This window comes from Gavialis gangeticus, unplaced genomic scaffold (assembly GCF_001723915.1).
Source record: "Gavialis gangeticus isolate Ggan-Ray unplaced genomic scaffold, GavGan_comp1, whole genome shotgun sequence".
NCBI lineage: Eukaryota > Metazoa > Chordata > Crocodylia > Gavialidae > Gavialis > Gavialis gangeticus.
This window is the reverse complement of record NW_017729027.1, coordinates 20,489,971-20,504,738: the sequence shown is the minus strand read 5'-3', so window position 1 is coordinate 20,504,738 and position 14,768 is coordinate 20,489,971. Positions and strand designations below refer to the sequence as shown.

At 44.1% G+C, this 14,768-nt stretch overlaps 1 protein-coding gene across 4 annotated transcripts in view; it reads left to right on the top strand.

Annotated features, from left to right (window-relative positions):
* FAM135A (family with sequence similarity 135 member A) overlaps positions 1-14,768 on the top strand; it is a 192,285-nt gene that overhangs the window by 112,988 nt on the left and 64,529 nt on the right. For all 4 annotated transcript variants that reach the window (XM_019520497.1, XM_019520496.1, XM_019520495.1 and 1 more), the window contains one exon: positions 3,230-3,385. In XM_019520497.1, coding sequence (XP_019376042.1) covers positions 3,230-3,385 — 156 coding nt within the window. The remainder of the gene's footprint in view (positions 1-3,229; positions 3,386-14,768) is intronic.

Below are 14,768 nucleotides of genomic sequence, written 5' to 3'. Positions count from 1 at the left end.
AACCGCCTCCAGCGGCAGTCTATTCCAAACCTTGGGGGCTCGGACAGTAAAGAAGTTCTTTCTTGTGTCCAGCCTGAATCAGTCGTGGTAGAGTTTGTGACCATTCGATCTTGTCATCTCTTGGGGTGCTCTGGTGAACAGACATTCCCCCAGATCCTGATGAGCACCCCTGATAAACTGTGCTCTAGGAGGGAACACAGCCCAAGCAGCATCTGACAGTAAGGATGGGGGGAGGGTCAGGGATTGGGGAGCAGTGGGAAGAGGCAGACATTGTGGGGAAAGGCAGGGGAGGGGCAGGGATTATGGGGAGCTGGGAGTGGGGGGGTGTCAGTGGTGGGGTGGGGTGGGGGACAGAAGGCTAAAACAAAAAGTGGGGGGGAGCAGAGGGCAAGGGGGTCATCTGACCCCCACTAGCCACTGCTTTTCCTTCTGTATCAGTGGGGGAAAGGTGACAACCCTCCAATAATTAGATTCTATACCTGGAAAATTATAACAAATGTATACATTTTCCACATATAGAACCTAATTAATGGGGGTCTTCTTAAATTAAGGGTCAACTTGGATTTGAGTAAATATGGTAGGTCATTCTCTTTTTCAATTTCAATAGTAAAATGTGGCAATTACTGTATGTTCTGTACACAGAAAATACAGTAATACAGCTGAAATACAGAATTTTTTCTGTAATACAGTTGACTCGTCCTCCCTTTCCTGCTTAACTAAAAGCTGCAGCTCCTTCTGAAGACTGGTCTCCATGGATGGATCTGTGATTTGAAAAGGGCTGAGAAGTCTCCATTGCTGTGAAATAAGGACACTTTTTAAATGAGTATGAAAGCGTATGGTGTAATTCAGTGGTGTCCAACCTGTGGGCTGGATCTGACCTGGGACACTGTCATCCTGGCTATAAGTTCCCCACAGGTCTAGAAAATCGGTGGCAGGGAGCTGTAGCAGCATTAATTGCTTCCAGAGCTGTGGTAATTAATACTGCCACTGTGTCCCCAACACCAAATATTGAGACTTGTGGGGAGCCCTGTGGTCTAAAAGTCACACTATGACCAGACTGTGCTTGTGGATTGATCCTTCACTGGACTGGCCCATGCCACTTGTTCAGCCAAAAGGGCTGGATTGGTTGAGCACCAGTAGTGTAATGGAATATGTAGATATTTATTTCAGGGAAAGCAAACCAAAGAGACCATCCCTAAATGGTATTTACAAGCAACTTTAATGAAATGATGATATAAAAGAAAAACACCCCAAGATTGCAGTAATCTTTGAGGAAAAAAAGCCTAATTTCATAATGGCTCCTTCTTTTGTGGAGCCTCAGACCTTGAAAGTCCTAAGCATCTCATAATGCTGGTCCTAGAGGAAACAAATTACCTTTTTAAAAATATAAATAATATGAATAATCATAGTCTCCTAAGTCAACTAGGGAATGAAGAAGATTTGTTATTTAAACTAGTTATAAGATTACTTCAGTGTCTCATTTTTTTATCTCAAGTGTACCCATCACTGGAAATTATATTATTATTGTGTATTATCAGGGATAATGTTTTTAATTACTGACTTTCAGTTTCTGTATAGTTACACTGTAGTTTTGAATTCTGCAAAATACAGGGCTCCCAACTTTGTTTCCATGTTTAAATTACTGTTGACGTGAGTTTGAGTTTCCATTGTAATCTAGGATCACAACGTATTCTAAAACACTTAAGGTAAATGCCATATTTAGTTAAATATAAGATGGAGATTTTTCCTGCACTCAACATAGGGGAAAAAGCTCTTCATCTCACATTCACATACAAGGAAACTTCATTAAATACATTGACTGAGTATTTAGAAAAAAGCAGTATAGGCTACGTAATGGAAACTAACCATGAAGTTGATTAAATACAGACAATACTGGACATGACTATAGAACATATGGGCCGTATTAACTAAACATACTAATGGGAGCCTACCACAAGGATAAGTTAGTGCAGCCCATCTGAATAAAATATATGCTAGTGCCCATTATACTCAGTTCCCTCAGCACTGACTCTTATTCAAGTCATGGTGAGCCACTACATTGAATACATTTCAAATTCCTCAATACTCTCATAGCTCAGCTATGTTTTTCTTTCCCATTTTCAGTGTTTCCTGTTTCTTCACTGGCCTTCAATATATGGCAGACATCACCAAACTGGGCCCCAAACAGTTCACCCGGAAGCCCTCTGTTGCCCCCTCTCTTAGTCTGTTGCATATGATTAGTGTGGCCCTGCCCTCCATGAGGTGGAGCTGGACCAGGTTGCCTTGTGCCTCACCTGCATATAATTGTTTCAGAGGATTCCAGGACTTTTGACAGGAACATGTGGTTTTAGTCATGAATGGGGGCAGGGGAGGGGGTGGTTAATTAGCACATGGATCCTTTGCGGAGATATCTAGAGTACACACACGTACTAAACGGTACTGAGCTGTGGAATCACCATGGCTTGAAATGGTGTCGATTATGGTGGGGCCCAGCCCATTGAACTGTATGGTAAATCATGAGCCTTTTGGCTTTGGACCAATAGCATGCATAGTTTGTACTATATATAAGCAGGTGCCAAAGTGCTTCTTAAAAGTGTGTTTGTAGAGTACCTGTGCTAAAACTTGCAGCAGTTTCAGGTTAGGTTAAGGTTAAATGCATCAATTCTGGATCAACTAAGTCTATGGGTACTCATAGTAATTTGCCTATATGCAATTTGCCTATATGCAAATTACCACTTTCAAAGTCAGTTTTTCAAATTTGCTCCTCACTTTCATGTGCTCAGGGAGAGCATGGCCTGACAGTAAGGCGGGGAGGGGCTGCAGGGGGAAGAAGTTGGGGAGCAGAGGGCAGGGGGAGTTCCTGATGTCCTGTCAGATTTACTTTCCCTGCTGTAGCAGTGGGAGGAGAACAAATTCAAGGCAAACCTCCAATAATTAATTTCTATAGTAGGAAAATGATAAGAAATTTATCATTTTTCCATATATAGAATCTGATGGGGGGAGGGGCATTCGTGTAAATATGGTATCTGGAACCATGAATGTTTTCACTTAGTAATGTAGCTTAGAGCCTATAGTGTTTGATATATGGACAGGCACAAATTTAAAAAAACCTTTTAAAAATAAATTCTCATGAGGATAAAGCAACTAAGATTCTTCCTCTGTTTCATGTAGATTTATGGCATCTATATATGACTGTGTGTTAAGTAAGAATATTTTTTCCTTACTTCAGAAAATGGAAAATCCTGATGAACTGGCAGAACTTATAAACATGAATCTTGCACAGCTTTGCTCTCTTCTCATGGCTCTGTGGGGGCAGTTTCTAGAGGTCATTACCTTACAAGAGGAAGTCACATCATTGCTAGCACAAGAACATCATACGTTAAGGGTGAGCCTTGAATCTGTCATTATACAGAACAAATTCATATTCTTTTTTATGACACTTTCTACTGAAAATTGTTAGGTCTTCATAAGATAAAACATTCTAATTTCTCTGCTCTATTTGTGAAAATCAGAGAAGTGAAATGTTTAGAGTAATTCCTGTACTGTATTAATAATTGTATATTAGCTATACTATTGATGCTTCTTGGCGCTTATGTTCATTGCAGAGCTGGAATTCATTACATTTCTGAATAAGTAACACATGAGAAGACACATTATATATAAAGGCTGTTCTTGGTAGCCATGAATACAGTGTGTATATTTCAAGTGTATATTTCTTATGGAATGACAATATCCTTAATATCTTGAAAAGAGAGGTTGTTGTGGAGGGAATCTTGAAATAGGAAAAAAAAAATTAGAGCGAGAAAGCGCAAGCGAGAGCACAACCTTGGACCTGAATTAAAAAAAGCTGTCTTGAGCTTCTGGGAAAACCAATGAATGCTGTTTGGCAGAGTGAAGTATCTTCCAGACTTACTGAAAAGTCTGCACCATCAAATAAGTATTTTCATGCCTTTATCATGTCTGTGGCTACATGCTACATGAAATCACCTGGAAGCTACCACTTATACACACTTTGCACCTGGCTTATTCAATGGCTCTGGCTGGTGAGAACATACGATGCCAGTGCTTTGTACATTATATTAGCTACTTACCCAAACCAGGGTTACTTTTGAAATGCTACTTGGTTGGTCTGGGATCCAGCTGTCTTAAGGACCTTTCTCTTCAGGCCCTGGATCAGACTAGTATAATCAGAGATCTGGTTCCATTTCTCGTGGAAAAAGTGAGAAAAAACATGGATTTTTCATTTTAATGGAGAAACACATGGATGTTCTGCTTTTGCAAAGAGCTCTCTGCAGGCTGGCAGCCTGAAAGGGCCTGGAGAGAGCAGGAGGAGGGCGGTCAGGCTGTGGGCACTATGTGCGTGTGTGCACTCACACACACCCACACAGACGCACAGCTGCCAGGCAGCCTAGAGAACAGCTTCTGCAGGTAAGTCTGGTGGGAGGGAGGAGGGATTGAGGCCCCCACAGGGAGGGAGGGAGTTGGGCAGCCTGGGGCTGATGCTGCTGCCCAACCTAGGCGGTGCATGGAGCTTGGGCCCCTGGGCCAGAATGCACAGCCACAGGGGCCTGATGGGGAGCAGGACAGAGCCACAGGCAGTTGGTCCAGGGGGTAGGGGAGTAGGGCTGGCTCTCTTCTGCTACATGCACTCCCAGGAGGGGCATGGGGGGCACGTGCCCCCTAGATTTGTGTGTGGGGCAGGTGCAGGCTCACCACTGAGGCTTCGGGGCTTCCTGCTCTGCTACCCTCCACCCAGGGCCTCTGCAACCCAGCTGGCGGGATCTTGCATGGCAGGGCAGAGCAGGGCCAGGTGGGGAAGTGCCACCACCACTGGGAGTCCCATGCTGCCCTGGCAAGTCTCCGCCTACCAACCCAGCAGGAGTGGCGGCGCGGAATTGTGCCTGTCACTGCTGTTGGGCAGACAAGGGTCTCCTTGCCCTGATAGCATGCAGCTCCCAGCAGCAGCAACTAGCTTCCGTTCCAAGTCTTGCTCTGCCCTGCTGTGCCAAGTACCACCTGCTGGTCCGCAGAGGTCCTAGGAGGAGAGCAGCAGGGCAGGGAGACCTGAGCCCTCAGTGGTGAGCCTGTACCTGGCCCCACTCCATCCCCAAGGGCTCTGTTCCAGCTGCACCACCCATCGGGTAGGGGGAGCCCTGCCCCGTGTTCTGCTTCGCCACAGCAGCCAGGGCTCAAATGTTGCTGCAGGTGTGGGGCAGGGGGCTGCAGACCCAGGTCCCTGGCCCTGTACCTGTGGCAGCTGGGGCCCCCCGTGGCAGGGCTGGGAAGATGTCGGGGGGCTGTGGATAGGGAGTGAGGGGCCTGGACCTGTGTCCTGGTGAGTGAAAGGGAAGCTCTGGTTTTAAATGATTAAAAACCTAAAATCAAATGCCTAAATTTATAGCTACTTAAATTTTATTTTATCGTGATTGAAGCACTGGTAGGCTTCCAAATTGTTTTAAAATTGTAAATATATCAATAAAACATTGTGTTCAGTTGATGCCTATATGTATAGTAGGATTTCATTTTAATTGTGGATTTTGGTGTTTTTAATTAGAGCATTTGTGGATTTTTAATCAGAGAATTTGCGATTTTAAAATGGAGAAAACCAGGGTCCCTGGTCATAATCTGTGATTTGTATGGATGTTTTGACAGAGTCTGCATCAGGAGTTGAGTTGGTACATTACTGGCTTGCTGAAGGGTTTATGGTTGTGGAATTTTTTTTCCCCTCAAGGAGAGACCATAGTTATGGACAGATAGTATGTTTGTAATGCTTCAGGTACTTTAAAAGCTCTATAAAAATGAAGGAGCAGAGTACACAGCATCATACGCACTACAAATTGACCTCAACTGTGAACCTTCATCTTTCAGAAATAATGGAAAACTGGTTACTTTAGGGTAGTTATTTCATGAGTAATTGGGTAGTGTTGCCTAATTTTCTTATATTGCCTCCCATCATTGTAGTCTGAGCACCTGCTACATGAAAGAAACCGCAATAGCAAGGATCCTCTAAGATGGAGGATCCTCTGCAGATGGATGTAAAAGAGAAGCTTTTCTTTGTCAGTAGTATTTGTATGAGCGCCCAAATCCTACATTGATATTTACAGAAGTGTGCACAGAATACAACTACAGACACAGAAATTCTGTTCTCTTTTCAAGCTCCAGTGTTAAAGATAAAATCATTGCCCAAAATAAAAACAGGCTATGCTATAGTGTAATAATTTAAATGAATATTAGTGTAAACTTGATTTTCTCTCTAGGCCTGAGTTCTTTTAGTAAACTAAATATTGGCACCCATTAACTCTGTTATGCTTGTGAAGACTATCCCTTTCCCTTACAGCTTCCCACTCTACTGTGAAGCCCCACAAAGTTGGTGTAAAAGCTCCCCACTTTTTTGTTGATTATCTCGTAGAATTTTACAGCTGTTTTTATTTTTTCAACCCCTATTATGTCCATTTAGGTGCATGCTTTCCTTTGTTTTAAGCAAACTATGCGGTGTCCTAGGAAGTCACTTGATCCTACATAGACTTATCTGAGGCTGTAGCATAAATCCTCTGACTGCTGTGATGTGACAGTGGAATGGGAATTACAGATTTTAGAAGCAGTAGGGTCTTGGTATTTGTTATGCCTGCACGGAAAGCAGAATTATATTTTGTTAAATGCAAGCTGCTATTTTATTGCAACTTAAGAGGCAGCACCAAGAACTGCTTTTAGGGATACCATTTTGTGTACTCTGTACAGCCCCAGTAAAGTTGCATTTCAGTATTCTGACTTCTGTGGATTCTGTTTAACTGTAAAGTAGCATGTTCTTATTTTTAGTGTTGCTTTTACATTTTTCTCTTATTAAAAGAATAAAGTAAATATTCTTAATGTAAATGAGATTTTAGAAGGGGACTGGAAAACAGGGAGTTCCTGTTTCTGTCATTGAGTCCAGTCCTGCAATTCTTCATGAGCAAAAATTTCTGCAGGCAGAATCTTACTTCACTCTTCATGTCCAAATATCAGTTACCCAGCCACTGAAGTCCTATTTTTGCCACTCACACAGAGTTTGCCATCCTACTCCATATACATTATGGACACATGAACATTTATGTGGCTACCAGGCATGCAGAGTAGGCTGAGCTCTGTCTGGGCAGGTACACAGCTGCGTATATGTGTACTTAAGCACAAACCCCAAAACTGTGGCTTGGAGTGACAGGCTTGGGTATTTGCCGTCCACAGATTCTGGGCCCCTTAATGGTCAGACTGGCCTCTCTGTGTTCCCCAATGTTCTCCACCTCCTATCTGTTGCCTGTCATGACTTGCTGTTAAATCTATAAAAGGGGAAGCTGCCTACAAAAGCTGGAGTGGCCCACTCCTTCGTGCCTCTTAGCTCTCTGTTTTTCACTCTGCTGGTGTACTCCCTATTTAAGAGGACCTTAGGGGCTAGAACTGTGATTTCCAGCTGCCCTCATAGTTATGCCTATGCTCTGCAGATGTCAGTCAGTATTTGGAGGCTGGGAGGGGAGCCCTGGCCCTGACTCAGCACTTGGCTCCTTAGGCCTTGAGCCTTTGTTGAGGCTTACACCTTCATGGCCTTAGTCCCTTTCCTGTAGCTGGACCCCCAGCCCTGGTCTACTGTCTTGCCCTCTAGGGCTCTAGGCCTCTGGCCCTGGTCTCTTGTGGTAGTCCCTAGGGTACCCAACCCTGGCTAGGCAGCTTGCATGCTGCTCTGCCCATGGGGTTCTCTATGCTGGGTAGTGATGTAAATATTGATTAAATAAAAGCCAGGCTCAAGGATGGAGACTGGCGCAGTGGTGCTGGGCTCCAGCCTGTGGCTTTGCAAAGTTAAGGAAGCAGGGTGCTAAGCCCCAGGTCATGGAGAAAGGACTGCATCCACCCTGCCGGAGCAGCACAGCAAGCCAGGGACCACCAAGCAGGCAGCACAGCCCAGGAAGCCCTAGGGGGCAGCAGCCAATGCGAGGCTGCAGCCACCAGTACATGGCTTCCTAGGCCAGCTGCAGCAGCCCAGGGGGAGTGGAGAGGCAGGCAGCCTTGCCATACCCCCCAGGCAGGCAGCAGCCAACAAAGGACTTTGCCAGAGGCTGCAGTGGGCTGGTATGCTGCAAAGGAGAGAGCAAGCAACTCCTCTCCTCTCCTCCCTCCCTCTGGTAGCCTAGCTATTAGGTACTAATCACCCCTCCCCTCTTCCCTTCCCCTCCTCTTTACTCTTCACTTCCTCCCTCTTTGCCACCTTCGCGTTCCTGCTGGGGCATCTCAGGGCTTCCCTTCCCAAACTGAGCCTGTCCCCAGGCTAAGTGATAACTGGTAAGCAAGAACCCATTATCACTGAGCTGATTGGTTAAACAATTAGTCATTTAGCTGTTCACATCCCTAATGCTGGGTGCCTCTCAGGTGACCCTGTGGCCTCCATACTACCCCCGTAGTGCCCAGTCATGTGGTCTCAAACCTAAGCGTAACAGAAACGTAGTCAAACGGCTTCCCACTAAAGTTCATCCCTACTGTGGGTCAGTACCCCACCACAGGCTATACTTCCCCCTTAGCTGCCATGGTCTCACTCTTGTGGGTAGCTTAGGTGTCTATGTGTCTGTTTTCTGCAGCCAGCTTCTTCGGGAGCTCCTCTCCCTGCTGCATGCAGAGCCAGACTGCCCATTCTGGCTCATGCCTTGGGTTTATATGTCTTGAAGCCCCACCCCTTCCTGTCATGTGGCTCCCCAGCCAAACACCACAGTTTTCCCTTTGTTTAAGTGCTGGCCTGTTCTCCTCTACTGCAGCCCCACACAGCCTAGCCTGTTGTATACTTTTAAAGTAACAGAAGTCTCTGGCTTCCTATTACACTTGGCAAAAATGAGGAGGGCCCTTCTTTGCTTTCACCACATAATCTAGTAGGTAGGACACTTGCTCAGGGAACTGGAAACTCTTTCCCTCATCAGAGGGGGGTTGAACCTACATCTCTCTGGCTTCCCAACAAAGTGCTCTAACTAGCATGTCACAGATTTGGCGTTATTCAGGCACTGTGGTAGGAAGCCAGAAGGTGAGGGGGCCTAGAATCTAGATCTTCTGTTTCTTGGGGGACTGCCCTAAGCACTAGGCTCTTGGACTAAGGCACCGGAGGGTCCTTTTCTTCCTTCTTCTCTTACTCCTGCAGCATCTAACAGCTGCCAGTTATGGGGTTTTGCCAAGTACAGTTTTGTGACACCTGGGGCAGGTGTTTTATGCTCAGTTGCTGTGTGGATGCTTATTCTACATAGTGCATGTAGAATAGGAGTACAGACTGTCCAGAAATACCAAAAGTGGCAGTTACATGACTAACTGCCTTTGGGGCAGATCAGGTGAATCGGGATTCTTCCCTTAATGACCTTTTTTCCTCCTGAAAGTAGTTTCTAGCAAGTTTGAGAGAAACATTTAAATGTGAAAATTTGCTTGTAAAAACTGCAGAAAATGTGGGTATTTTAAGAGCTGATGGTGTTTCTATTTTTGACTTTTATAAAACTTGACTAGTGTTTGAAATTGCCAGTCTTTTTAAAGGCTGCTTATAGCATGCTGCAGACCAACAGGCAAGTGTCTGCACGGTATTTTTAAGTGTTATGGTAGCTGGAAATACCCACAGTACTTTGGATTCATTGTTTTGAAGTAGAAAGATGGCACCTTTATAGCTAAATTCATGTCTAAATATCATTTTGAAGTCAGTATTTTTTCAAATGTATTGATTTTTAGCAGAAAACCAAACTTTTCAATTTTTAAATGTACCTGCAGGAATATATACTCTGGAGATGTTAAACCCAGGCTTGCAACAGCAAAGTGAGATGGAAGAATGTTTTACCTACCATGTAGGTCCCTGTAGAGGGACACATTATATACTACTTTTCTAAATTAACTGCTGTGTCCTTGAAGGTACCCCTTTTTACAGTTTATATAAATAGAGCTGGACTAATTTACCTGTTTAAAAATGTCTTGCAGGTATTTTTAAAACTAATTTAAACATTTTTTAAATAAGCGTAGCATGGGATCCACCTAAATACCACCAGCTGCAAAGGAAATGAATGACATAAGTCATCTTAAACTTATCTTTGTCGTAATTTTAGGCTTACAATGTCAGATTGCTAGTTCAACAACAGTCTAGTATAGATTGGATAACACAACAGTAACTAGGAAATCCATCTGGAGCCAATTTACAGGAGGTTAGTTAAGTGGCTAGTTTGCAAGTATGATTTATTGTATTCTGTACTGAAAGGTACTTACTGTGCCAACCAATGCCGTTTAATTTAACCCCCACCCCCAAACCCCCCGCAAAAAACCCTATTTACCTGACTTCCTGTAGGTTGGCTGCAGGATCCACCTGGGAATTCTGATGTTACACTCAATGAAGGCATGTGTCCTTTATTGTTCAGATAATCTCAGAACAGGTGCCAGTGACTCATGACTTGAGGACCCTCAAAATTAAAAAAAAATAGTAATTTATGAGTATTGATTTTTACAGACTGTTTGACCACTTAAGACCTCATTCTGGAAGGCACACTATAACATTTCATTTTGTATATTAAATATTCCTTTGAGCCTCTATACCATGAGGCCCATGAGAACTTTTTCTGCAAATACAGGGATGCTCAATCCCTGACCCATGTACCAGATCTGGCCCATGGAATGATATCATCTGGCCCCAGGGTTTCCGAAAGGTCCAGAAACTTGACGGTAGGGGAGCGATGACAGCATTTGTTGCCCCCAGATGCCAGATTTCCAGGCACATGGGGTCCAGTAGTATGCTTCTGAATCTGGGCACACAGGCTGCATCCACACATGAAGTGGATGTTTGGTTCCCTAGGGACAGCTAGCAGCAGTACACTTTGTGCTGCCATTAGTTGTCCCTGGAGAACACCCATGCCACACGCCCTCTGGCACGTGGCAGGTTACCCAGGGGTAGTAGGGAAGGCTGGGGCCAGCACTGGGTCCTGGGGGCTTCCTGGGGCTGTAGCAGCTGCAATTCTGCTGCATGGAGCTTGGCTGGCAGCCGCAGCACAGTTCCAGGTGGCCCAGCTCCACTTTTGAGCAGCACATGCTGCCTGCGAGTGTGCCGCTCTGCTTTTTTTCTCTGGGTGTTTTTGACGCCTGGATATCCAGGGGTCAAAAAACCCTGCTGTGCTGCTCCCGTGCAGTGGAGAGAACAACTGTGAACATGCATTATATGACATTGCAAACATGTCTGCGGCATCATATACCGCACAGCTGTGCTCATCTGGATTCAGCCACAGGGTCCAGCCAGTGCTCTGGATCATACCTGTAGACTAGCCCTATATGCTGACCCCACATGGGATCCAGCCTACAGACCAATCCCACATCTCTTATCCAGCCTGTGGTGTTGGCAGCTTGGGTGCCACTGTGTTAGAGGGCTTTCAGTGAGAAGCAGTTTCACTTGAGATTTGATTGCTACATATTTAGTGGTGCAGACTTTTTGACTTCAGGCTGTTAATGAATTTACTTGTGATATGGGAATTCTTCTGTTTGTCATCTTTGGAAAATCTATGTCTACTCATTGCATCAAGTTTTTCGGAATGTCTAATATTTTTTCTCCTGAGCCATCCTTATAATATGTGAATTTGATACGCTACTGGTTAATGGGCTCTACCAAATGATGCGTCTTTTCTAATATTTTCATTTTTATATTTATAGACAAACCTTCTGCAGGGAATCACCTCTTCCATTATACTGGTTGATTTCTCTTGCACTGTGTTTTGTGTGGCATTATAAAAGACAGCTGAGTCTATTTATTATGCACATTTTCTGTCTTTGTAATATAATAAATATTTATGAAGCTGGATTGTTATTGTTTGACATATTCAGCACATAATAACATTTTATTTTTAAAATATTTGCTTTGAGATATTTTCCTTCCCTGAGAGGTTGCATAAGATTTTGATTATTGCATTAAAAATGGAGAATATAATTTTAAGCAAGAAAGTTTGTGTACATTATATAGGTAATGATGCTTCAGTTAAATAGTAGGTTATATGAAATGTATCTTATTTTTAAGTTAGTGTTTTATGTCATAAATTAACCAATATAGCATATGAGTGTTCTGTGATGAGAAATCTTTGTTCCAGAGTGACATCTTCTGGCAGGCCTGAACATATTACCCTGAAATTATTTAATCCAGACTGATAGATTCTTCATTAAAATATAAAAAAAAGTTTAATGATTTCAAATAGACTATCTCCTCACTGGTAGCAACAATGTATTTGCCACAATGATATATTATGTTTTTTAAAAGAGCCCCTTCCTGCTCTTCCCATCCCCCAACTTTGTTTTTGGAGAACCATAAGCACTAGTGTTTATAAAACACTTCATAGTTAGATTTCTCCTGTCAAATAATCTCAAATTAGTAGTGGTAGGTTCATTGCTATCAACAAGCATGTAGGTATCATCTACAAAATGAGCTGGTCATTTTTTACTTCTGCATAAACTGTTGGCACTAACCTGATACTGTTGTGGCTGTAGTCTGTACATAGTCTGAGCGCTGATTAGACATAGACACTGGATTCCATTGTATCCCTAAATGTTAATTATTTTAGGTCAAGTATGTAGCAGTTTAGTGAAGCTTTCCTGTGGCATTATATCCTGAGAACTCTGATGTCCTTGACCTAACTCCTTTCATAAAAGCTTCAATTAACTCGCTGTGTGTAGTGCACAAAACAAAACTCTCCCTTCTCTTGCTGCTAAGGTACAACCTGAGATAAGTAAGTGATAGGATCCTAAGGTTCCCTCAACCTGCTAATCCCAACTGCGTTGTATGAAAGTTGATTGGCAACTGAGCTACAACTCTAATTTTTCTCAGTATGGGTTATTCTATGGGTGTTGCATTACAAAACTTCCTTTATTAATTGGGAAGAATTCCAGTATTTGTTTTGTATTATTACCAAGTTTTTCAGGATCCTTTAATTCCTCATTTTAAGGAAGCAAGGAATATCAAATATATATTGCTGATGTCTGAAAAATATTTACTGTGGACATTGGAAGGAAAAAATAACACTTAAATAAGATTTTATACATAAACAAATTTGAAATATGGGGTTAAAATGGTTAAATTGTTGCCTGTGAGTACACATGAATTGTGCAGTCCTGAAATCCTATGCTGTAAACTTGACAGAGCTCAATTAGGTTTTCGTGCTCTTGTATTTCGGTCTGATTCTTGGGATATGTGCCTTATCCTAATACAAGGGTGGGCTGAATGGCCACTTAGGGAGTTTTGATGAGCTGTTGTGGACTGGATCAGCACATTCCCTGCCTGCCCCCGCTCAGTCCACAACAGCTCACCAAAACTTCTTAAGTGGTAGATCACTAGACATGGGAGTGGATCTGCCCCAGCCCCATGCTGTCACTGTCCAGAGTGATCCTGGTCCCAGCCGCAGGGTCTCCATGGAGACCAGTGCAGGACCCACATGGCCAGGGCACGCTTGGCTGGGCAGATGGGAAAGGGCGTTGGGCAGATGGGAAACGGTATCTGGGAGCAGGATAGGCGGCCAGGGCTGGGGCCAGAATCGCAAAGCAGTGACAGCGCAGGGTCCGGCTCAGGTCAGACCCACAACCTGCTCCCCACACTATCCTACCCACAGAACTGGCACCTGTTGAAGAGAAGAACCAGCAGCAGAGCATGGCTCTGCCCTGGGCCTGAGCTGTTACTGCCCTGTGATCCCAACCCCAGCCCTGGCCTCACCTACCTGTCCCACTCCTGGTAGCTGGTCCCCACCCATCCACGGCCCCTTCCCATCCACCTGGCTGACTATGCCCTGTCTACGTGGGTTCTGGGCTGGTCTCCAGGAGACCCCACTGCCTGATCCATCCAGTGCCCCTGGCAGTGCATACGGGGTGGATGGGCTGGGCTACCTAGGTAGTGGGGCTGGGGCTGGGACTGGCAGCAGCAGTGACACTGGCAGCAGAGCTGGAAGGGGCCACCACTGCTGGGGCTGCCAGGAAGTGGAGTCTGGTCACTGAGCTTCCCCAGCCCTGCTGCTTGCCTGGGGCAGTGGAACCAGCTGCCCCTGCCAGGACCCAGCCTGCCCCCTGGGCCAGGCAGGGCTGAGGGACCCTCCAGAAGTCAGATAAATTCCCTTGATGGGTCAGATCTGGCCTGCAGACTGTATTTTTCCCACCCCAGCCCTAATGGGTGGCATCTAGAGGGCCCACTTAGGATTTGGGCCCTTTTACTGAGTGCTGTATTAATATTGAAGAGCCATATCCCTTTCTCTGAAGGGCTGCAATCTAGGAGGAGAGGCTGTGATTATATAGAATAATAGGAAGATACAGCAAAGTTTAGATAAGAGAATAGTGGTTAAAAGGAAGGTAGATCACCTACTTATAAATTAGGTGGCTGAGTGATTTAAAGTTTTCTTACAGTTTTATGTAAACCAATAAGTAAAACAGGTATCTAATGCCAGCAGCCTAAGTGGTTGCCTGGACAAATAATGGAAAATCTATTGTAATACCACATTAAAATTCTATGTTCAAACATAGCAGTGGGAAGGTGGAAAAGTAAAAGTTTGCATAACCATATTAATGTAAGCATTATGGTTGTATAATACTAGTGATTACTGGTTAGGCTAGCTTGTTTATTGTTAATATATGATACATGTAACGTGAAAGATTGTTGTACAAATCTTATCTTGATATGGTGCTGCGTGTTGAGCTGTACAAAACTAATAATGTATTATGCTGTTTTTAAAATGTAATTGATCAGTTTCTTCCACTGTGAATGTGGAAGAAACCCATTGCTCCTTTTT